At 35.2% G+C, this 26,267-nt stretch overlaps 1 protein-coding gene across 1 annotated transcript in view; it reads left to right on the forward strand.

Annotated features, from left to right (window-relative positions):
* Positions 1–26,267, forward strand: part of PIK3C2G (phosphatidylinositol-4-phosphate 3-kinase catalytic subunit type 2 gamma) — a 283,426-nt gene that overhangs the window by 251,634 nt on the left and 5,525 nt on the right. The window contains exons 32-33 of the mRNA XM_090275472.1: positions 4,821–4,915; positions 23,329–23,454. Coding sequence (XP_090131598.1) covers positions 4,821–4,915; positions 23,329–23,454 — 221 coding nt within the window. The remainder of the gene's footprint in view (positions 1–4,820; positions 4,916–23,328; positions 23,455–26,267) is intronic.

A 26,267-nucleotide genomic window follows, 5' to 3' on the forward strand; every position in this document is an offset into this window, starting at 1 on the left:
ACACTAAAATAAAAATAAATGGATAATTCTTTAAGATGAAAAAATGTATCTGTCTTAGCTATCCAAAGACTACATCAGGCATGACAGATAAACAGTGTAAAAGCATTTCCACTAAACTGTAATAAGATATATAGCATGATCTTTATGATTACATTCTGCTGAAAGCACTAGCCAACATGTGGCTCACACTTTCAGCTCCTTCAGGTCTTTGCTCAATTTACTTTCTCAATTAAAAGTACCCTGGTCATCCCTTCTCAAACTGCACCTGTCTTATTCTGGTAACACCCAATGCCTTTATCCTGTTCTGGATTTTTTAAAATCATTTATCATATTCAACATATTATAAAGTTTACTTATTTATTGTGTTCATTGCTTTTTTATACCTTTCCCTACTACTGTAGAAATGCCAAGAGGAATTTTGTCTAATCTGTTTCAAAGACTTAGAACCGTGCTTTTTTCATAATAGATCAATAAATATTTGTGAAATGACTAATTGAAATAGAAAAATAAATTAAAGCATAAACTTTGTCAAGAAGACAAAATTAACATCTTGTGCCAGTAATATGATTGCATACCTAGAAAAATAAGAATCAGTTAAAAATCAATCACCAATGATATATATATATATATAGTAGAGGAAAGATCCCATCTACAACAGCAGAAAGAACATAAAAAATAAAAAACACCACTAGAAATAAATTTAACAGGAACTATGCAAGACAAAATTTTTTAAAAACTTTAAAAACAAAACTAAGGGATTTGAAATATACCTTTAACAAATGGGAAGACATGGCATGCTCTTGGATAGGAAGTTTCAACATCATAAAGATGTCAGATATTTCCAATATAATTTTTAAATACAATTTTTTTAATGTTAACAGTTCTCTTTTTAAACAGATAAGCTAATTCTACAATTCATAACAAAGAAAAGCCAGGAAAACTTAACAGGAACAGATGAAAGAGTTGAGACTAACCCTACCAGATATTAAAAACACATTACAAAACCTCAATAATTAAGAGTGTGGTGTCAGCACATAAATAGATGAGTAAATGGAACATAATAGAATGCCTATAAAAAGAGTTAAATGCATTCAAGAATTTAATATGTGGCAAAACCAGTATAGGAAAAATCCAATAAATATTTTTCGGATAGCAGACTTCCCACATATGACAGGATAAATGCTGAATGAATGAAAAATTTTAAATGTAAATAATGAAAATATATATGTGACAAAGAAACATGGGAAAAAATCTTTTATAATCTTGGAATGAGCTATTTTAGCTGTGACTACAAATCCAGAAACCATAAAAGTTCAGCATGATATAAAACACTATAGCTAAATACAAAAAAATGCAAAGATAAATGCAAATGGGTGAAATATTTGCAATTTATCACAAGCTGAAGGTTGGTTATATTACATAAACCATGTTAGAAATTGGTAAGAAAAAGACCAACAACCAAACAAAAAAATTACAAAAAGATAATTCACAAAAAAAAAAAAAGAAATTTCAAGTGGCTTTTAACCAAATGAAAGGATCCTCAACCTCACTCATAAGAAACATGCAAATTAACATAACTCTGATACCATTTTTAATTCATCAGATTGGCAGAAATTCAAAAATTTAATTAACAAGCTTGGATACAAATCAGCAAGCACTCTCATACACTGCTGGTAGTAATGCAAATTGGTACAACCTCTATGGAAGGCAATTTGCAACATTTATCAAAATTATAAATGCGAATACCCTTGACTAGCAATTCTCCTGTTGGAAATATATCCTATGATACTTGTGCACACATACAAGGTTATTTATTTCAGCATAGTTTCTAACAGCTGGAAACACTGGAAACAACCCACCTGCCCACCAATGAGGAACTGGTTAAATAAATTATGGTTATTTCCACATAATATGATAATATGAAGTTATATTTTAAAAAATAAAGATTTGTATTATCGATATGAAAACATTTCCAAGATCTTTGTGTAGAATAGTAAATATGCTATTCCTTTTGGGGGAAAACAGGAAAGAAAAATACTTATTCACATTTGCTTACATAAAGAAACAATGAAAGGATATGTGTCCCTCTGGAGGCAGATATGATAAACTAATCAAATCAAGGAACTGCATGGATAGGTGTTAGGATGGGAGAAAGGTTATTTACTGTATAGTTTTATAATATATTTTCATTTTTGAATCATATGGATATATTATCATCTGAAAAATGTTAAATTTTCAAACACTATTTTTAGAATTAATAAGTACTATATTAGCCACTGTGGAGCCATGTATATGTGCATTCCAGTACAATCGTCCTTAGGACCACTAATATTTTAACAAGTCTTGGGTTACTATAAATGGCTAGATCAAGCATGATCAGATCACCCAGACTAATTGGTAGCAAAAAATCAAAATATCCTAGCATCTTTTTGTCCACATGAAACTCTTTCCCTTAAGTTATTGCCCCCTTGTTTGCCCCTTTATAGCATAATGTTTAAAAACATAGGCTGTAGAGATCATTTAATCCAGCACTATGTATTGTCTGCATGACTTTGGACCCAATGCCTCAAATTCCTCGTGTGTAAAGTAGAGGCAACACAACTTTATAGATTTGCTGTGAGGACTTAGTGAGTTCATGTACATAAAGCTGTAAGCCCAACAATGTTTGCCATAAGTAAGAGTTCTAGAAATACTAAATATCTCTGTGATTACCACATTGTTTACTAAGATGTCCTAGTGGCCTGAATTTTCACTGGGTTCTGAACTCCGGCATGTTTGGATGGATACTCTGGTTACAGATTTTGCTGGAGAAGTTTAGGGTGCAATATCTTCTCCAATGAGTTCAAGTAACACTTAAATTGGTTACCATTTAGACACTCAATCATAAATTTATGCTAATTTTCTACCTTTGAATTAAAACTCCTTTGTTTAAACACACTGAGTGTCTAACTAATAATCTTTCCATCCTTTAAGTCAAAAATAACTTTAAATGTACATCAGAAAGTTTTCAGCATTTTTAGCATGTTCATACCAAAAGTTCAACACTCTATATTTTTATTACAAAATTCAATTTACCTACAAAATTCAATTTGCTACTACACTCAGAATTATCTCATAGTATCTCTAACTCACAATGTGTCTTAGTCACTGTAATGAAGATATTTTAAGAGAGAAAGATTTTTATTATATTTATGTAATTTCAGTTGTAAAAAACACTCAAATTGTCCACTTTAATTGTTTCAATGTCAATAATTCACATTAATAAAATTAACTAATATTAGCTCCTTATGGTATATAAACTACTCTAATAAACTTGGAAAAGGCTTAAGGGGAGGAAACATACAACTTATGTTTAATTTTCAAATGTTAGAGAGAATAGAGAGCTAAGACTGCTATCAGAAAACTCATTATGGTCCACAATGAATCCACAATGAGTCCACAATAGAACATCACCAAATTACTTGTTATTAATAAACTTCTTCTCTCTAAATTCCCTCAGAGAACAATGGTGATTACCAAGAGAAATATTAGAAAAATTATAAATTATGCTTAATCCTTGGGCTATAAACTGGAATTTTTTAATTAAAAAACTAAAGCCTTCATATTAATAATGGAATGATGTAACTTGAAAGAAAAATTGAGCTTACTATTGTTATTAAATATATGTTTATTGTAACATTGTGGAACAAGTACTGATTTATTTATTTCCTAGAGATTTAAGGAAAAAAAATAAGCCCTAAGGGAGATTATAACCCATGTAGCTAACTGAGACATACAAAATAATTACAGTATAAATATTAAGTGATGGGCTGTTCTAAAGGGGTTCAAAAGGAGGTGACCACAGAAATTATTTTGCATTTTAAATAGCCCTGCAGAAAGGTAAAAGTTCAATAGCCAAATATGGTGGAAAGATAGTTTAAAAGAAAAGGAGAATACTATGAGTAATGACTGGAAGAAAATAGCAGAACGATTTTGTAGAAATTAACACACAGGCTACACTATAGAATAATAATAGTGGGGAATAAAACATACTCAAGAAGCTACCATACAAGGCTGAAAAATTCAGACTTTTTTGATTAAGCAATGGAGAACTATGAACAGTACTTTGATCAAAACGGTAGTATAAAAATTTATATAGGAAGATTATACTGGTAATTGTGTACAAATAGAGCTGGGTTCTGGAGGAAGGGAAGAGAATGTTCTTGTAGTTCAGGCAAAAATTTATATAGGTCTGAACTAGGTGCTATGAAACTAGAAAGGAAGAGATGAGTGTAAATATATGGAGATAGAGTATTAGTAATCATAAACATTTCTTGTGAAAACTTTTGAACTTTATCAGTTAATCATTTCAACTATCCTGAAGAAAGTAACTGATTGCTCCATTTTACAGAAGTTGATTTATTTATGCATTATGACAATCTAAGTATAGTGCTGGGCCCAGAACCAGACTCGCTTCTAAAACCAACACTTTCAATTTCTATGCTTTCTAATATTTTAAGCTCATTGTACTTTAACATTGAGGAGAAAATTGGAGCCAAAAATGACACCGAGATATTAAGCTTTAATAATTAGAAAAATAATGGTATTAATAAAAAAAAAAGGCATGGAATATGAGGAGAAATAGTTGGTTCAGGAAGATTAGATACAAATTTCATATTTAACCAACACAGTTTCCTAGGCAGTGTTAAGTTTTTAGCATGATCTGAAGAGTCTTTCTTTCGCATGTTGTCCATTGGTCCTGTTTTAGTCTTTAACTGTTTAATTTATCCTCTGATGAACCATTTCCAATTTAACCCACTGAAATTCTATTGTTTTATCAGGTGAGACATTTCCTGACAAGGTGCCTAAAGTGCAGTTAGTCATATCCTATGAAGATGCGAAGCTGACCATACTAGTGAAACACATGAAAAACATTGTAAGTTTGTCATATCTAATGAGCAACATGTAAACCTACATTTAAAAATCGCTTGCCTCTATTAGGCAATTAACGTCAACATTAGTGAGAGAAATGGGGCCAGCCACCACATTTAAGTGAGGAACAATGAACCAATTACAATGTTCTTCCTCAATATGATTGTGATAGTTGGGGACCATAAAATAATTCATAGGGACTATAAAATAATCCCTAGAATGAAAATCAGATTTTATTCCAAATGAAGTGTCTGAAAAAAAAAGCTATGAAAAATCTCTGAGAAAGCAAAACTAGTTAAAGTAGTAAGAGCCAAAGAAAAAACAGCTCAGTTCCCAAGAGTTTAAATCTATGTCATCACGCTGAGCTTGCTGGAGAATTGACTTCTCTCTCTCAATGCTGCCAGCGCCTTGTTCGTGAAGCCAGGATGTCTTAGGGTTTCCCCTTCAAATTCTATTGTACCTATTCTATTGTACCTTCACAACAGAAATCATCATCAACAGAAATCATATTTTGATGTAATTATCACAACAGAAATCATATTTTGATGTAATTGCTCAGAGGTATTTCTTTTTCCTCCAAAGGTAATAAATTGTTTGAGGACAGGACCCCCCATCTTGGGAACCTAGAACAGCAACTGTAGTTAACCTCTAAAGAAAACTAAACTCTTCTATCTCTACGACACCTCATTATCCCTAAGGCTGGGTCAAGTCAAAGGCAAGGACAACAATTGGGCCATGTCATTAAGAAAGGGAGTTTGCTCTGACACAGGATAAGTTATTAATGATATGAGCCTGGGCGCAGTGAACAGAAAAGAGTAACTCAAAGCCTCACCAGCTTCTCTGGTCTTCCCTGGTCTAGTCAAAGCAAGCTTTCCATGTGGTGAAGCTCCCCGGGAGACTTAACAGATGTGGAGAAAATCAGTAGCACATTTTGGCTTTCTCCTTTATGAATATAAATCTCTCAGTATGCACTTGGAAGGATTTAAAGGAGCAAACTCTTCTTAACATGACATGCATCTGGAACGTGCTAGAGCTTAATAAATATTTGTTCAGTGGACAAATAGTTGGCATAATTTGAAGGGGATACATCTGTTACAAACTTAGTATTAGCCAGATATCTAAAGATGTTTGTAAATCTGTGGTGTTTTCGATCAGCAATTTTTTGTAATAGTTTGGCAAATATCATTAAATGTGTTTTTGTACAACTTTTATTCATTAAAATAAGTATCAATTACTTTTGATAAGATTACCATCTTAAATGAGAATAGCAGTTGTTTAAGAGATTCTCAGACTGAGGCGACTTCTGGTAAAGATGGAGTTGTAGGTCAATGCAGTTCGCCTCCTCGCAAAACCACAGCAAAATTACAACTAAAATATAGAACAACCACCACACAGAACCATCAGAAAATCAAGCTGTATGGAAGTCCGACAACTAAGAAATTAAAGAAACCTCATTCATCCAGACAAGTAGAGGGACAGAAGGGCAGAGACATGGAAATGTGAAGATGTGGAAACTGCTGGTCCCAAACTCACATGTGCTGGGTATAAAATAGAGGAATATCTCAGGAGCAAGGGATCCCAGCCCCACACCAGACCAACCAGCCCAGGATTCCAGTACCAGGAAGATAAGTCCTCATAACTTCTGGCTGTAAAAACCAGTAGGGGATGGGTAGGCATAAGGAACTACAGGATTCTCAGGCCTCTTTTCTTAAAGGGCCTCACACCATGCATGAACTTACTCAGACTCACTCCCTCTGGGCTCCAGCACTGGTGCAGCAGCTTGAAGGGTACCAGTGGCATATGGGGAGGAACTTAAGTGTCTGGCATCAGGGCGAGAACTGGGGGACAGCTTCCTTCCAGACAGAACTGCAGACAGCTCCATTGTACCTTTTCTGAGCCCTCCCCTACACAGAGAGCCACAGTGTGGTGATACCATATCTGAATTTCCATCAATCTGGCTCAATGGTAAGCCCTACCCTGACAACTACCTAAGCGTCCATCCCATCCAACTTATAAGACCACCCAAGCAACCCTCCCACCCTGGTAACAGTAGCTTTTCCATATGAAGGGCTGGGCTAGACATAGACTTCAGACCATCCTAAATCCACTCAAATAAGCAACAGCTGAGGCCAGTTTGCATACTTCTCGCTGAGTGATGCCAGGGCTAGCACTGGCAGTAGCCATCAGCAGATTGCTTTAGACCTTATGCCTAGGAGCCCCAGACAGAACACAGTGGGAAGCGGACCTTGGCCTGCACCGCCTGGGAAGTCCCAGAGCCTGTGCATCCATTAGACAGTTACAGACCACATCAGAGCACCACCCAATCCTCTCTACAAGCCACAGAGGGAAGTAGTTGCTGGCCTGGGATCATAGCCAGTCCTACCAGCTGTCTGGACTGGGTAAATTCCTCCCATTGACCTGCTAACAGCAATAAAGACTCATCTACAAGAGGAAGGAGTACTCAGCCCACACAGAGAGAGCACCTCAAGTACACAGCTTGGGAGTTAGGGGAGGCTGTGCCACTGGACCCTACAGGACACCTACTGCATTAGGCCACACTACCAAGATACAGAGTCAAAGCAGCTCTACCTAATACGTAGAAACAAACACAGGGAGGATGCAAAATGAGGAGACAAAAAGTATGGCCCAAATAAAAGAACAGAATAAAACTCAAAAAAAAAAAAAAAATACTAAACAAGATGGAGATAAGCAATCTATCAGATGCAGAGTTCAAAACAATGGTTATAAGGATGGTCATAGAATTCAATGGGCACTTCCACAACATAAAAGAGACCCAGGCAGAAATAAAGCATTTACAAACTGAAATAAAGAACAATTTACAGGGAATCGATAGCAGCGTGGATGAATCCAGGAATCAAATCAGTGATTTGGAACATAAGGAAGAAAACCACATCCAATTAGTATAAGAATAAGAAGAAAGAATGCAAAAAATTAAGGATAGTGTAAGAAACCTCTGGAACAACTTCAAAAATTTCAACATTCACAGCATCGGTGTGCCAGAAGGAGAAGAAAAAGAGCAAGAAATTGTAAATCTATTTGAAAAATAATAAAAGAAAACTTCCCTGATTTGGTGAAGGAAATGGACATGCAAGTCCAGGAAGCACAGAGAGTCCCAAGCGACATGGATGTAAAGAGGACCACACCAAGACACATCATAATTAAAATGCCAAAAGTTAAAGAGAGAATCTTAAAAGCAACAAAAGCAGATATATACCTACGAAGGAGTTTCCATAAGACTGTCATGTGATTTCTCAAAATAAACTTTGCAGGCTAGAAAGGATAAGCAAGAAGTATTCAAAGTGATGAAAAGCAAGGACCTACAACCAAGATTACTCTACCCAGCAAAGCTATTATTTAGAATCCAAGGGAAGATAGAGCTTCCCAGGCAAGGTAAAGTTAGAGAAGTTCATCATCACCAAACTATTATGTTAAAGGGACTTGTTTAAGAAACAAAAGAAGATCAAAACTATGAACACTAAAATGGCTATGCATACATAACTCAACAATTGACTCTAAAAATAAACTAAGCAAACAAGCAGAACAGAAACAGATTCATAGATATGGAGAACATTGGTGGCCTTGGAGAGAGGGTCTGGGGTATGAGAGAAAAGATGAAGTACAAATTGTTAGTTACAGAACATGCAGGGATACTTTAAGAGCAAGTATAGGAAATGGAGTTGCCAAAGAACTTCTATGCATGACCCATGGGCACGAACAAAAGAAGGAGGGAGTGGGTGCTGGGTGAGGGGGACAAAGAGAGAAAAATCAGGACAACTGTAATAGCATGATTAATAAAAAAGTCTAACATCAAAAAATATGTAAAATAAAATAAATAATTATTAGTCTGGAAAATGAAGATTCACTTAAGTATCTATATAAATACATATAGTAAAATAATAAAATATTAATAAATAGTGTTAACCAAGTTAACAGAACTCATATATGTATATTGTACATAAATGGAACACAATCTCCTTGGAAAATAAATTTTTATTTCAGTAATGTTGTCATTGCTCAAAACATTTTAGAACATTGCTTTTAGATCTGGCATGTAAACCACAGCAAACTTGGTGATGCCACCAGATAGTCATGTCTAGTATTTGATCAAAAGCAATATTAACCAACTTGGTCACCCATTTTATTCACCAGATGAATCCCCAAATTATTTCTGACAGTTTTAAAACATGCATTTTACGCTCAGATGAAGCTGCACTACCAAAAAAAGACATTCAAAACTAATGTGATGCAGGCATGAAGGGAGGGGAGCTAGTGAGCAAGAGTTCAAGATTTAGATCAAATATGAGTAAATGGCAAATGATCAGATGAATCCCACAAAAGGTACATAACCACTTAGGGACACTAGAGCCTAACATTGTCAATGCCTTCTGAAGGCAATAAACAATGAAGCAATACTTCCTGCAGTCTCATGCTCAGTCTGCCTGCTGGTTCTTTGCTCATCCCCAGTCTCTTAACATTGCCCTGATACTCATTCCTAGACCTCTTCTCTTTTCTATCTTGAGCTTTGTGGCTTTAAATAGCACTTACATGTCTTTCTTCTCTGTATTTATAACTCCAGCTTGACTCTCTCTCTAAAATACAGAATTGTATGTTCAACAGATTACTCAGCAACTCTATAGACATCACCAACTTAACATACACCAAATAAAGCTTATGACTTTTGTCCTCCTAAGTCTGCTTCTTTTGCAATCTTTCCTATCTCAGTAAATAGCACCATCACCCTCCTAGTTGCTCAGGTTAAAAACCATAGAATCATTTTTACTTCTTTCACAAACTACATTCAGTTTATCAGCAAAACATGTCAGTTCCGCATTCAAAATAAATCCAGAATCCCACCACTTTTCACATCCACTGCCACCACCATTGGTTCAAGCTACCATCATCTCTCAACCCAATTACTCCTGTAGCCTCCTTAACAGGTCTCCCTGTGTCTGCCCTTATTTCTTTATAATCTCTTCCTAAACTAGCAACCAGAATATTCCTTACGGAATAAATCAGGTCCTGTCATTTCTCTCTTCATATCATTTTGGGGAAGAAGTCTTTCATGCAATGAAAGCCAAAGTGCTTATTAATAGTGATGTAGGATGTACTACCTGGCTGGCCCCTTGACCTCTCCACCCTAACCTCCAACTACAGATTCCTTCAATCACTCCACTTCATCTTCAGTGAGTTCCTTGCTGTTCCTTAAATATTGCAAGCATGTTTTTGCTCCCAGGACAGGTGTACCTCCTACTCAGTTTATCTGGAATGGTCTTTCAGGCACATGATTCAAATTCTCCATGGCTCAGTCTCACATGCCTGGAATGACCATGCTTTACTGTCACGTCTCAGTGAGGTCCTCACTCACTCTCATAAGTGAAACTGCAGAACCATCCCTCATTGTTGCCACTTTCCAACCTCTTTTCTTGATTTATTCTCTCCACTGTCCTGTATCACTGCTGTAATCTCGGGGGCTAAAACAGAGTCAAGTACATAGTAGGTGCTCAGTGAATACTTGGTTAAAAGAAAGAATGTCCAATTACTCCTGATGTGAACAACTAAGAACCAAGATCTTACTCACCTTCCAAAAATCAACGAACTTCCAATGCTTTGCGATTTTCACAGCTTATTCCTTCTGCTTACCTGAAGACACAGATAATATTATAATACACAAAAGTGACAGAAAAATCTATCTATAAATTCTCAGCCTATTTTCTTTGCTCATTTCAAGTTTTAACTGTTATTATTTGAGCCTTTAATATTTTCACATGCCTAAGTAATCAGACTAAAGAGTTGTATTTTATTTTAATATTAATATGAATTATTATGCCTGCAGTTTTGTTACCTTCAATATTAAATTTGATGAAAAGAATTGTTTATCTTCTATTAAATATTTGAAACTGTACTCTAAGAATTACTTCCCTCCTGTGAGATTACAAGCTAAACAAAATTGCTAAAGTGTTTTTTCTTTCAAAGATGCAAAATATAATTTATTCTAGTGACAGAGACCAACAAAGTAATGCAGTTATTTAGAAGCTTGGTCAAACTTTACTAAAATAATATTTTAGTTTATATAACAAAAATATATAAATTATTTAGATTTGAAAAACTTTTTGAAGTTTCTCTAGTATCTTTTAGGTAGCCCACTTTAAAATGCTCTCTTCCATTGACTTACATACAAAATCTATGCACGTCTCTCTGCATTACAAAGTCGCTACTGTCTCTCCCAGTTTAATGGATTCCTCCAGTCTATGTTATTTCTAGACTGCTTTCTTCTACCTGTTCCAGAATATGATCATTTCAGTAGCCTCTAAAAGTAGTCAGTAAGGATACCACACTCTCTTCTGATATTGAAAATACTCACACTCTTGCACTGTAATAGAAGAGTAAGTTATTTCAAATCAGGAGCAAGTCATGTCAGGGAAAAAGAAAACACCTCAAATTGGGTACTGTTTAATCTTTTATAAGGCACAAAATGGGAGAAAATAGTTATTATATGAAATTAATAGGAGAGAGAGAAGTAGAATCAAACAAAGCAACAAGAACTCAGGCTAGACACACACATACTAAAATTTTATTACATTTCTTTTTTACTTAGAAAATTTCTTAAAATTTTAATGTGTATGTGGAGCCTGGGTTGGTTCCTATTTTTAAAATATAGGTTCTTGTTTTTAAAACAACATGCAGTGATTTTGATTCTGTAAGTGTGGGTTGGGATGTCTGCATGTGCGGTTTGCAGGCATCTTCTGGTCTCAGGAATTTCTCTACTCTTTTATTTCCAGACTTGTTTTCCTTTCTCCTGCTCCCAAAGAGTAGCATTCCAGAAAGCTCTCTGATGCAAGGGGTCTGTGGGCCATATTTCAAGAAACATTTACCAAATGGTTCTTTACCCCATAAATGGTACTCTTTGAGCACCAAGTGAATTGTGTTTCCTGTTGGAGTAGAGTAGAGACAACACATAGGTTTAATGAAGATAAAAGAGGTGAAAATAAAGCATAAATGATAACAATATATAAATTTTGGCATATTAAAGTATCGATGTTCTGTGTTTCTTTTAAAAATTAACTTGGCTTAATTCTCTATCCCAATTCTTTTTTTTTTTAATCTAGATTTGTAAAAATAAAATGTTTTTCTTCCATCTCAGATGCATCTCAATCTAAATAAATGTTAACTTATTAATAAAAGTATTTTTAAGGGCAATGACAATTATTCTGTCAATTATATTTGGCATATATTCTATGAATTACAAAAAACTGTCCTCCCAGACTTAACCCATTATGACATTGATCTCTCATTTCAAAGAATAAAATAAAAAGCAGTGAATATTATGTTGTATTTTATAGTTCATTTGTTTTTAACCAAGGAAGTACTGCCTCTCAACGATTACCAATTATTTCTTAATGAAACAAATTGTAAATTGTTTTGTAAACCTATGATTATTGATATGATCATGATAATTGATCTTAATCCAAGAGCCAACATCTTTATCTAGTCCTTCCATCTTGAACTTTTCTATTTTCAAAATCTCTATAAAACTTCACTATATGTACATTCCCTAAACCTCTTTGACATCACTCTCATTGAGGTTCCCTTAGCTCTTACAAATTTAAACTAGATAATGTATGTAGTGACTTCATAAATGTTGGCTTTACCCTTAGCTCTTAAATGTGAATATTTTTCCAGTATTCAAGGCATTAACTTTTCAGACTATAATTTCCTATAAATTCCACTCAGTCTTAAGACTTCAAAGATTATATGAATTATTCCTAAACTTATTCATAATTCTTTAAACTCAGTTTGTGTATTTTCAACTCCCTGATGAGCATTTACACCCATATTTTTTACCTTTTCAAAGTCAACAATTCTAAATTATAATTCTCCACTTTCCACTAAAGCCAACTTTCACTCTGAACTAGTTATTTCAAAAAACTGTTGCACCATCCTCAACCCCTGATCAAATTTCTCTGTAGTTATTTTCTACACTTGATCTTAGCCAAAATGCCATTATATTCTATATTTTGACTCGTTTTATTATTACTCCTTTTATTTTCCTGTTACTTTTATTATTGTCAAAATCCTATCCTATATTCTCTGTTAGTTCATCTATAGATTATTTTGATATTCCTTTCCTCTATTTCATCCTGCATAAGCATCCTAAAATTCCATTTTTATCATATCAATAATAAATTTTAAGAGTCTATAAATAATTTTAAATTCTTTAGCTTAACAGGTAAGGTATCATACAATCTAGCTATGCCCTGCCTTTATATCTCTCTCCTCAACACAAAAATTTTATCGTATTCTTGATGGTTCATTCATTGTTGACCAAACACATGTTATTCTAGCTGACTATGTTATACTTCTACTTGCCTTCTATTTACCTTGTACATGAAACTCAATCTTCAAGTTCAGCTTAAAGCTCTCATCCTCTCTGAAACCTCTGGATCACTCTTGCTTTGGGGGATTCTTCCCTGCTCTCTCCATTTGATATTCACTGCTTTATGTCAACTTTTGAAACTTTTATCATCTTGGTTCATCCTGTAGTTTCAATTTTTGTTGAATGCAGGGTTCTATAGATGTCAATTAAGTCATGTTGGTTGATTAAGTTGTTCAAATCTTTTATACCCTTACTGCTTTACTGCATGCTAGTTCTATAGATTATTAAGACAGGGATGTTAAGATCTTCAACTGTAATTGTGAATGTGTACAGTATAGCATGAATATTTGAGATTATTATGTCTTCTTCATTAATTGACCCTTTTATTATTATAAATTGAACTTCTTTTTTCATGGTAGTATTTTTGCTGTTAAATACACTTTGTCAGATATTTGTATAAATAATCCAGTTTTCCTTTGATTAATGTTAGCATGGCATACTACTTTCTTTTACTTTTAACCTATTTTTCTTTACATTAAAGTAAGTTTCTTGTGTATAGATACAGATAGATAGATGATGATGATGATAAATAGATAGATGGATAGATAAAGAGATAGATAGATAACCACACTGTAAGTCATAACTAGCAATCTGTGGCACATAGATATATTGAACCTATAATCATATGTAAGTTTTTCCAAGCCCTGTCCACCAAAGTGGCTCAGTTTGTTGAGCATTGTTCTGCAAAGCAAAAGGTCATTGGTCTGATTCCCTGCCGGGGTACACGTCTGGATTACAGATTCGGTCCCCAGAACTTGGCATTGTATATTTTTTTCTAAGTTTTTTCTTCTAGTATTATACTGTTTCAGTTCTAACTATTGTTTTTAAACTTCTTAGATATAGTTCATCATCCCAGCCCCTTATAACTCAGTCCTGATTATTTGATCCAGCATCAAACTCAGATTATTGACACCTGTACACCATATATCTATATTTAAATCATGATAAAACTGGTTAGAAGGAAAAGAAAAGGCAAATATTTGAGGCCCATAAAACTCATATATTTTACCTCTGATTTACTAGTTTCTAGTTCTTGCTGCAATCCATCTTCTTTCCATAATATCAAGGATAACATCATAAATCTAATCTTTCAGTATATCATCTTTTCTTTGCAAATCCTCAGTAATGACTCTTAATTGTACCATTTTGTCAGCACTTGGGAACAGAAGATGAGTTAGTAGATTTGAAATCCTTTAAAGCAGTTCAGGAAAGTTGTGGAAAAGAAAAGTTTAATTACCAGCTAACTCATAAACAACTCTTCAGATTGCCTATTGAATAGATTGTAAAAAATAAATGAGGTTTAAAGCCTTACTTCTTGCATGTTATTAAGGCTGAGAGAAAAAACTTGCCAAATTTCACAAGATATTCAGTAACAAAGTCTGGAGCTCTAATTAGAATTCTGAATTTTTACAAGCAATTCAATTTGTATGTATTGAGTCAGAAAAGGAATTCTATCTACTATACTGGAGTCTGTCTAGTTGTTAACTGCATCAGGTTGATTTACATATGTCAAGATATCATGAAAATGAGTTTTTTAGTTCTCTGAAGGCAGAAACTCTTTCAGTTACTTTTCTGTGTCCTCTCACAGACCATCCAAAATGCTAGGCACATGGTAGTTTGATTTTTAAATTGATTTTCTATATTATTAGAAATAAGCTATTGAAGACAAGAATTTTAATAAATACTTAAACTGGTGTGAAATGAAGCAGGGAACATCCTAATTTAATTCATGAGGACCTGAAATTATCCCAATCTATATTAACCAACACATACAGAAAGATTGGATTCCTTTAACTAAAGCACACAACAGACTATATATCACAAGCACTTTCATTGTACAGCTGTACTTTTATCATACATTGACATTTTTATTTTTTTTTAAATCTTCATGATGGTTAGTCTGAGTTTTGAAATTGCAATTTGACAGGTACATAGAAGAGGAAAATGTCTTTTTATTGTGTTGTTTTGTTTCTGGTATAGACCTCAGGTTTTTATACTCCTATCATATTTTAATCACCATCAGTTGATTTCTACCAAAGCTTATGTTATACTACAATTGGAAACATTTAAGTTAAAAACAACTTGATGTAAAATTCTCATAAATTATTCATCAAAATAATTTTTTTATTTTATTTATTTTTTAGAAATAAAAGGGAGGTAGAAAGAGAGGGAGAGAAACATCAATGTGTGAGAAACTGATCAGTCACCTCTTGCATGCCCCAAACTGGGGACTGGACCTGGGCCTTAATCCAGGCATTTGCCCTGACTGGGAATTGAACCAGTGACCTTTCAGTTTGCAGGCCGGCACTGAACCCACTGAGTCACATCAGCCAGGGCTATAATATCTCTTCTTATGTGTATGTATGTCTATCTTGTTTTGTTTCACCAAGAAGTTAAGACGGTAATGTATCAGCATAAATAAAATTAGGCTTTTGAACGATAAAACTAAAAGGTTATTCCAACCCAAGTGAAAGGTGTAAAATTCACTCTTTTGGCCACGAACATGTTAAGCATCAACTTTTGTTTCCCATAATGCTCATCAAAAATATAATAACCTATTAAATACAATTAAGTTTTGAATTAATTTGTAGACGTTTTCAATGTGTCTGATCTTTTTAAACCAGTATCTTTTTCACATTCCTTGTAACACTTGATTTTGAAGGGCTCTTAATCTGAATCTGGCAGTTTCTTTTTTTTTTTTTTAATGTGTTTTATTGATTATAATGTTACATTTGTCCCAATTTCCCTTCCCTCTTCTTCCCTCCACCCGGTAGTCCCCCTCCCTCCAGTTGTCCCCCCCTTTTAGACCATGTCCATTAGTTGTGCATATAGTTCTTCTAAACCTCTCTCTGTCTATTCCATTCCCTCCTACCATGCTCCTTAATCCCTATACCATCTCCCTCCCTCTCCCCCTTCCCCCTCCCTGCTGACCTCCCCCCAATATGTTCCCCATACCTATAGTTCTTTTTCCACTCTCTTTGCCTGTTTAGTTTGCCTTTGTTTCAATTCCCTAGCTTCTGTTGTTTCTTGTGATGCAGTTTTCATTTTAGATTTCATTGTCTTGATCCTCCTTTTTCTAAACCAGTCCCTTTAACATCTCATATAACAGTGGTTTGGATCTAATGAACTCTTTCAGTTTTGTTTTGTCCTGGAAACACTTTCTCTGCCCTTCTATTCTGAATGACAATTTCGCTGGATAGAGTATTCGTGGTTGTAGGTTTTGGATTTTCATTACTTTGAATATTTCTTGCCAGTCCCTTCTTGCCTGCAGGGTCTCCCTTGAGAAGTCAGCTGATAGTCTAATTGGGACCCCTTTGTAAATGATTCTTTTCTTCTCTTTTGCTGCTTTTAAGATTCTTTCTTTATCTTTAACTTTTGACATTTTGATTATAATGTGTCTTGGAGTGGTTCTCCCTGGGTCCAGTTTTTTTGGAACTCTCTGTGCTTCCTGGACCTGTAAGTCTATTTCCTTCCCCAAGTTTGGGAAGTTCTGCTTTATTATATTTTCACTTAATTTTTCAATTTCTAGTTCATCTTCTTCACCCTCTGGCAAGCCAATGATTCTTATGTTGGGCCTTTTATAGCTGTCCCAGAGGTTTCTGATCCTCTCATCATTTTCCTTGCTTCCCGTTTTTTCTCTCTGCACTGGTTGACTGTTCCTTCTTTGTGTTCTGGTTTGTTGATTTGAACTCTGGATTTTATTTCCTCACCATCTGTCTCGTATGTGGTTTTGTTCCTTTCAGTATGAGTGTTTTTCGCTTCTTTCTCATCTTTTTCCAGATCTTTTGTTAATTCTGTAAGCCCCCTGATAACAATGGCCCTGAACTGAGCCTCTGACAGGTTTCTTATTTGTTCATCTGTCAGGTTCTTCATCTGTTGCCTGGTGAGCTGCGCCACCGGGATTTCTAGAGTTGTCTGCCTCATTTTGACAGATGCGTTTTGTTTTCTTGGGCCAGCTACAGGGGGCAGTGCCTGTGTACTCGTCACAATCCAGCGACCGGCAGCAATCCGCAACCTTTTTCGCTGCGCTGTGGTGCTTTGTCGTCACAATCCAGCGACCAGCGCCTATCCGCAACCTATTTCGCAGCGCTGTGGCGTTTTGTGTGGGGGCGGGGGTCCAAGATGAATTCACACAGTTATTCTGCTAGGAGACAGGGATCCGTCCTCCTGCCCCCTGGGCCTCACTGTTCAAGGCGATGTGGTGGCTGCTTCTCCCAGCGTTGGGGTCGCGAGCCGCCAGGGTTTGACTGCAGCCGGGATTGTCCTCCCTGCTTCTGGGATTGTTCTCCCTGCCGCTGGGATTGTTCTCCCTGCCGCTGTCCCTGGTGCGACCGCAAACAGCACCGCCCCCTTTCGCTCCCCCTACCTGCCCAAAGGGCACCGCTGGTTTATAACTTCATACGTTGGGCTTCCGTGTAGTTTTATTTTCTGGACTTTCTAGTTATCTTTTGTTTTGAAGTAGTTGTATTCCTCTCTAGTTGTAGAGGGAGACTGAGCGTGTCCATCTAAGCCTCCATCTTGGCCGGAAGCCCTCTGGCAGTTCCCTTTAACACTCTTTGTAAAATCAATATAAGGTAATAGTTAAGAGCCTAGAGGCCTTACAGAAAAAAATTTTCAATAAAATAAAGACAATAATACTGGCTCAAAGATTATTTAAGGAGAGTGTTTTAAATTAAGTATATACTCATTATGTGGTAGATGTTATTATTACCATATATGAAAAAGTATCTTCCTCGTATAATCATATGAAAATACTGAAGAATTGCTGGCATTTCCTGGAATGTGAGATGGTTTTATTTACTTTGTAAACAGTTTATATTGGGGTTTGTTTTTATACCAACATGCTACTGTTTACTTTTATTTTTCTCTGTTTTGTTAAATTAAGCATGTTTTCAACATATTATCATTCACTGAGCAAAAGAGCAACAAAAGTGGCATTTAAAACTATTGTGTTTGCAATCTGGGGCAAAAAAAATTTTTTTAAGGTAGAAATTTGGTATTTTTAATTATTCATAGACTTAAAGAAATACCATTTACAGATCAACATTGTGAACAAAGACTTATTTATATACATACATTTTCAGTTTTATAAACTAAAATAATAATAACCAAGCCAAGAATCCTTGACATTTCAGTCCAGTAGAGAAGTGTCTCCACCAGTGAATGCTAAGAATATCCTAAGGCCTTCATTTAGAGGCACCTCTTTTTAAACCTAAAAAAAATAATAATAATTCCTACATCTGTATGAGACATTTACTTCCTCTATAGGGAAGATATGCTAATACGGCACCAGCTCCCTCCCTGCCTCCCCTCAAAGTTTCCCATAAAGCACTTCTCCAGTTCATTTCAATGTACTGATTCCTGTTTCTTCCATGTATTCCAAAAAAGGAGGGCATGACGATGAGAGAGTAAATAGGACTTTAGCACAAAAATGTGACTTTTGATCACACTCCACCATTTATTTGGCTCCCAAGAAATTACCAGGTAATCAATCACTGGCTTCTATAAGGAGATTTTAACATCCTGTTGTGCTTGTTGTCAAGACTTTTAAGGAGTTAAGTGGGAGAAATCCAGAGAGTTGGGTAGACTACCGCAGGGGAGGAAGCCTCCACAAAGAACAGCAATTAGAGATCACATCCCCAAAAATGAGGATGTTGTCAAGGGTTTTATTCCAAGAATGAGTACAAATAATTATGTTACAAATCCAGTCTAACTCTAGTTGGGGCCAGAAAGAGATAAAGAAGGAGAGTAAGCATCTAATTGTTTAATATGATCTGAGAGACAAGGTAAAGTCAAAGTTTTTGAAGCAGAACCTTGATATATTGGATATAAAAAGCAGACCTTAACATAAATACTCCTGATCAGCCACAAAGCCCAAGGATGTGCATGAGAAGATCAGCTCTAACAGAGAGATGCCTTCAAACTGCTAAGTGTTCAAGCTAAATACCTAGGACAGGCCTTAAAAACAGAATCCAAGATACATCCACTTTACCCTCCAGTGGACTTTTTACTGCATAGAATTATAACAAATATTGGAATAGATAATTGAGAGAAGAACTATTTAAATCAAATATTAGGGTGTTAGAAAGACTTCTAGTTTTTATATAGCATTATAAATAATGATTCAACCGATAGCTATGGAGTACTTTCAAAGGACTAGACACTGTGAATACATACCTCAGTCACTCAGATAAACATTTATTTAGTGAAATGTCATAGAAGGAAGACATGGCTATGAAAGAAAAGGAAAAAATAAGGTAAATGAAAGCCCAATTTCAAATAGGGATTTACAGTTTTTAACTGGTGAAAGCTTAGGAGGAAGGCACTAAGAGTGAGGTTAGGGTAGTAGGGAGGGTGGCAATGAAAAAAATTTCTAATCTCATAAGGAAGATAACACATATAGAACTATTTTATAAACATAGAAAATTATAAATATTTTAAAAGAAAATCTAGAAAATGTATAACTTAAAGTTAGTATAGGTACTAAAATAAAGTTTACAGGACTTCACACTATTTTCTGAGCACAGTAAAAATATTAGCCAGTGTTCTGGAAGAAATTAGCAGTGTTGGTTGGCTTCAATCCACCACGAATAAGAAAGTCCTCTGAGTGACACAGGAAACTTCTCATTGCTGAGACTGATAACTGTACATCCCCAAGCTTTATGACTCTTCAGTTCAAAGTGTTAAGTCTTTGTAAAGGTCTAAAAGCAGGAAGAGTAAAAAATTCTAAGGTGAGACATTTAGACAGGTAAGGGTTATATAATCATTTTAAGATCAATTTAGTTCACATAAACATAACAGCAAAGGGTGAGATGAAAAGTATTGGTGCAGAGCCAGCTAGTGATTTCTTTAATAAATTAACCGAGATCTTTAAGGAACAGAATATGGTGCCAGTAAGAAGAGGAAAAAATAGTGTTGATTAGACAGCTGCTTTGGAAAAAGACTCTCCTGAAGACTTGATAAGCCAGTCAGAGAAAGACAAATACCATATGATTTCACTCATATGTGGACTCTAATGAACAAAGAGAACTAATAGGGAAAATAGGAACAGACTCATAAATGGAGAGCCGATGACAGCTAGTGGGGAAGAGAGGTTAGGGGTGGAGGGGTTGAGGAAAAAGGAAAAAGGACCCATGGACAGCAGTGTGGTGATTGCTTGTGGGGAGGGGGTTATAAAGGGACTAATTGGTCATGGAAAAATACAATAAAGACTAAATGAAAAATAAAAAATTTTAAAAAGACTTGAGAAATCAATGCCTGCATTTGACTATGCTAAGGACAGACTAAGACCATTGCTCAGACCTAAATGCACCCCTGACTTAAATTGAAGCCTGTGCTGTTCTATTATTCTAAAAACTCCAGGATATTCAAGAAACTGTCAAACACACTATCTTGGAAATGGAAGCTCAAATCTTGAGTTGCTAAATGCCTGGGAAAGGTTGGTACATAAAAGATTTTTCCCCTTCAGTAATTGTGAGTTTATTCTTCAGGCAGTTGGAATTCCTTGACTGTTTTGAGAAGGAAAGTGATATAATCAAACCAGCTGTAAAGAAAGATTAAATACAACAATGATAAATAAAAGGAATGCAGGAAAGAGATGGAAGACTGAGGCATCAAAAGTAATTGAAATCCAGTTCTAATAAGTTAAGGAATAAAGGTTTGTGGTAACAGATGAAGTGGGGCACAAATAGAAAATACTGATCTTGGCTCACACTTGGATTTGAAAATCAAGGACAAGGGAGTCCCCAGGGAAGAGCAATGGTATCATTTAACACAATTTAAACAAGTTGGAAAAATCTATTGGAGTGATGAGGAAGGATAGAAAATAGATTTTGGTGAGACTAAGAGTAACGTCATCCTAGTAGAAACATTCGCAGGTCACTATGCTGAGATAACTAAGCATGAACAAGAGATTCTTTTATGGGGAGACATCCACATCAGTGGTTCTCAATTAGGGTCAGTTTTGTCCCTCAAATGACAGTTAGCAGTAACTGGAAACATTTTTGTTTGTCACAACTAGGAGGACGGTGCTGCTGGATTCTAGCAGGTAGCATTCCAGAATGCTACCTGCTAGATACCAGTAGCAGAACAGCCCCCTATGGCAGAGAATCAAAAGACTGATCTAGCCCCAAATGTCAGTAATATCAAGGTAGAAAATCTTGCTCAGAAATGTCATAATACATTAGGGATATCTTTTCCAATCAGTACATATTGTGTATTCATGGTTAATATACAGAAAATAAAAATAAAATTAAGCATTTATTGAGTCTTACTCTATTCTAGCCACTGCCCTCATAATACATGGTTTATTTAAGGTTTTAAATATTATGATATAGGTATCACCTTCATCCTCATTTAACAAGTTAGAAAACTGACCCACTGAAAAGATATCTGCCAAAGGCCACATAGCTGGGCAAATTGAGGAGCCCAACTTGCAATCAATAAGTCCATTTCCAAAACCACGATTCTAATCACTAAGTTGTGGAGCATACAGTGATTATAGATGTGGTAAAAATCAAGCCCCGTGGCCGATGAGAGAAATGCATAGAGTGAAACACTTTACTCCCTTTCTTTTCACAAAAGCTAGAAAAGATCCACTTTCTCACATATTAATAGCAACCTCTTTCTGTATCTCTAAAGAACTTATTATGGTGTTGATACATTTCAGAGTTCCTTCTCAGAGGGGAAGGCTTCAGTGAGGAGGGATACCTTGAGCTCTACCTAAAACACCAGTTTTCATGATCTTAGCATTTTGACATATGCATATGTCCAGATGTGTTTTATCTAATTGTGAATAATAAAAATAGCTAAACTTTCTCAATGTTATAATTGTACCATATAAATTAGAACTGAATATAAGTTAGCCTGTAATAACATATATCATATTTTCTGACTTTCCAATGTACTTCCTTTTTTTTTTTTTTTTTTTTTTTTTTTTAACGAGTGCCAAAGATACAGAATTAAAGGTAATGAGTTTGGGGATGATGTTGGGTGTTTATTTGTGAATGTCTGTGATTCAAAGCATTAAAATGTATTGTTGAAAATTTCCAATTTCATAGAATGTAGTCAAAATAGGCACTTCATTCATCAATCATGCTCTTTAAATTATATGAACTATTAACATTTTATTAAACCAAGCATTCAGAGTTTTAGTACCCTTGATTCTCCATTTGATCAAGATCAAAAAGATAAAACACATTTCTTTAAATATAGTAATTTCCAAATTTTTGAAACAGTAGACACACTTCAAATGACATATTAAGAAATAAAAATGTCCATAATAAGGAAATATGGTAAAGAAGAAGAGAAATTCTGAAGCCAGTACAGGGAAGGTAGTAGGTTAGGTCAATGGTTAGGAACAATGGGAAGAGAGGATCCAGAGATTCACCTATTTGGCATTATTGCTGAGGCTGCAAGGTAGGCTAGTTTGGGGGCTCCATAGAATACTATTTAAGAAGGATTATCCAATATATTTTCAAAAAAAATTAGGTAATAAAATTATTATAACCATCTTGTAAATATATTAAAGTTGTGGTTCTAATAATTTAATTAAATTCTGATCGGTACATCTTACTTTATGTGTTAAACTTGAATTTTTTTAAAGTGGTATACAGTATCCAGAGGCACTTAACTATAGTCTCTGCTGTGGCTTATATTCATCTCTTGACCATTTCTGTCAAAAATAAAAATTTAGTTTTTACTGTAAAAAAGATAAATTATATTTAATGGGCTTTTAAATATAGTTCTCTGACACAGCAACTTTATTCTTTTAAACTGCACTCTGAAATTATTTCTGAACAATGATGTATCTCTTTTTTTATTGTTTTTTTTTTTTCTTTTCTGATAATCAGAGTGACGGTGATAAATCTTAATCTTGCCTTTGGTCTAGATATTTAGTAGCTATGTATTTGTTTTCTTTGATAGCAACATGCATTAATATTTATGACCATTTTCCTTTGTAGCATCTCCCAGATGGCTCCATGCCCAGTGCACATGTTGAATTTTATCTTTTACCATATCCCAGTGAAGTCCGTAGGAGGAAAACAAAATCTGTTTCAAAATGTACTGACCCCACTTACAATGAAATTGTAAGTATGATTCATCTCTTGTTCAGTCGTTTTATATTTTTCTTAACATTTTTTCAGCCTAACAACCTAATATGGAAAATTTGCAGTAATCAGCAGCATTATTCTATAAATGGTAGACATTTCCCCAAAAGAGCCCCTGTGTGCTGATCACTGTTCTAGTTGCTTTGGGAACTGGAAAATACAGATACTACTTTCAAAGTGTTTGCGAACCAATTTTCAAAATGTGGCTAGCCTCCATTAAGAACCTGACTAGATGGCCTTTATCTCACATACCAATATTATCACGGACTTCATCTCATCTTCTCTAACCTTACTTTCCTTTACCTGGTTTCCCTGGCCTAATGATCTTATCATGCTCTAAACCAAAATACATCTCACAAAATCACATTTGAGAAACCTAAAACAATAAGTACAAAATGCAAAATAAATTATAGTTCATTTATACTAGGTACAGCTATTTCATCAGTATTATACCAAGTGAACATCTAAACCCCTACTTCTTTCTAAGGCAAATCCTACATTTATTCTCTTGGCTCCATTCCTTCCCTTCTCTCTGTACCTTGCTCAGTTGATTGGCTCTTCTTCAGGCTGTCTCTCGTCCTTTGAATCGTTGGCTCAGAAATCTTAAAAAAGATAAAAAAAGAAACACCTCAACTCAGTGTTTCTAAAGCATCCAATCTTTCTTTCCCTCTTTGTATCTCCAAACTTTTACAGAATTAATTAACATTTCCTACGCTCACTTCATCACTTCCTCTTCACCCTTTAATCCTTTGCGATGTGGATGCTGGCTTGAATTGATGCAGCTTTATTCAAGTGGCACCCAGAGACAACTGCGGAATCCGTGAGCCCTCAGGCTCTCCTCTCCCGAGGTTACACAGCAACACTGTTGTTCCACCTTTTTCTTGCCACCTCCCTTTTGTTTCTTGAGTTCAGCCTTTTCTTAATTCCCTCTGTCTTCTCTCAATGCTGCCTCACTTTTCTTCATTTATATTCTTTCTCTTAAAATAGTGTTGTTTGTTGGAGTTCTGTCATCTGTCTCCTCTTACAACTTCATTATATTTATTCTCAGATTCTCTTGTGTCCCACAAATTTTCATTTGTCACCTCTATTCAGTTTGTGTCTGAATCTATTTATTCCTTAAGCCTTGGTTTTTCTCTTAACCTTTGGACCTACACTGCTGCCTGACTACTGAAGATCCATTTGGATGAACCCTAGCCACTTTTAAACCTGGCGCTCCTCCTCTGTTTACTGTCTCAAATGATAACTTCTAATGCTGTCTCCTTGTCTCTCACTCACATGTCCAAACAGTCACCAAGTTTGGTCAGTTCTACTTGTGTGGCTCTCTCCCTATAAATTTTTCACCTCCTCTCAGTTCCATCACCTTTCTTTGTTTGAGATTCTTGTGACTTTGGCTCCAGTGGTGTACTTCTATCTGACTCCTGTCTTATGTTTTTTGATTAAATCTTTCATTATTTCTACCTAAAACATCTTTCAAAACTAGTCATATTTATTAATCTCCTGTTTAAAATTTTTAATGTCCCTCCCTATATAATCCCTCTACTGTATAATATAAAAATCTTTAACACAACAGTCATAGACCTTAAAGCTTGACTCAGTAATTTCCCTAATGTGTCTCTTGGAGCATAAGCTTTTAAAAAAATTTGTTTAAATGCCCTTTAACCAATTTCCCCAAAATGGTAACATCTTTCATGACCATAGTACAGTATCACAACCAGGAAATTGACTTTAATGCAACCCAGCGATCTTACTTAGATTTAACCAGTTTTACATGTGCTCTTGTGTGTGTGTGTTCAGTTCTATGCATTTTTATCACATGTATAGATTTGTGTGACCACCAGCACAGTCAAGGTGCAGAACAGTTCCATCACAAAAATTCCTGGTGATACCTTAACATATTACACCGTTTTATAGCCAGAGACACTTCCCTCCCTCCAGCACAACCTGGCAAGCCACTGGCAACTACTAATCTGTTCCCCATCTCTATAATTTTGTTACCCATATTATATAAATGGAACCGTTCAGGTTGGAATATTTTGAGATTGGCTTTTTTTTTTGCTCACTCTAATTCCCTAGAGATGCATCCAAGTAGCTGCATGTATCAATAGTTTATTCCTTTTCACTGCTGAGTAGTAGTCATGGACAGTTTTTTAACTGTTCACACATTAAGGTACATCTGGGTTATTTCTGGCATGGGACTATTGCAAACAAAGTTGCTGTAACTATTAATGTATAGGTTTTTGTGTGACCATAAGTTGTAATTGCTCTAAGATAAGTGTTCAAGAGTGTAATTACTAGGGTATATAGGAATGGCATATTTAGTTTTATAAGAAACTGCCATATACTCTTTTTCGGTGCCATTTTACACCTCCGCCAGCAGTGTGTGAGTGAGCCAGCACAAACTTCATCTTTGCCAGCCTCTGGTGTTATCCTTATTTGTTATTTAATATGTATAGAGTGATATCTTGCTGTGGTTTTAATTTTTATTTGTGTAATAATAAGTGATGTTGTACTCCTTTTTGTGTGCTTCTTTACCATCTGTATATCCTCTTTAGTGAAAAGTCTTTGCTCATTTTTAATTGGATAGTTTGCCTTTTACTGTTAACTTTTCTGAGTTCTTTATATATTCCAGATACTAGTCCTTCATCAGATATTTAGTTTGTAAATATTTCCCCCCATTCTTGTAGCTGGTCTTTTCATTCTTTTCTCAGGGTCTTTCACAGAGTAAAAGTTTTTATTTTTATGAAGGTCCAATTTATCAGTTTTTCTTTTCATAGGTTGTGTATTTGGAATCA

This window comes from Furipterus horrens, unplaced genomic scaffold, assembly GCF_987537825.1.
Source record: "Furipterus horrens unplaced genomic scaffold, mFurHor1.1.pri manual_scaffold_4, whole genome shotgun sequence".
Taxonomy (NCBI): Eukaryota; Metazoa; Chordata; class Mammalia; order Chiroptera; family Furipteridae; genus Furipterus; species Furipterus horrens.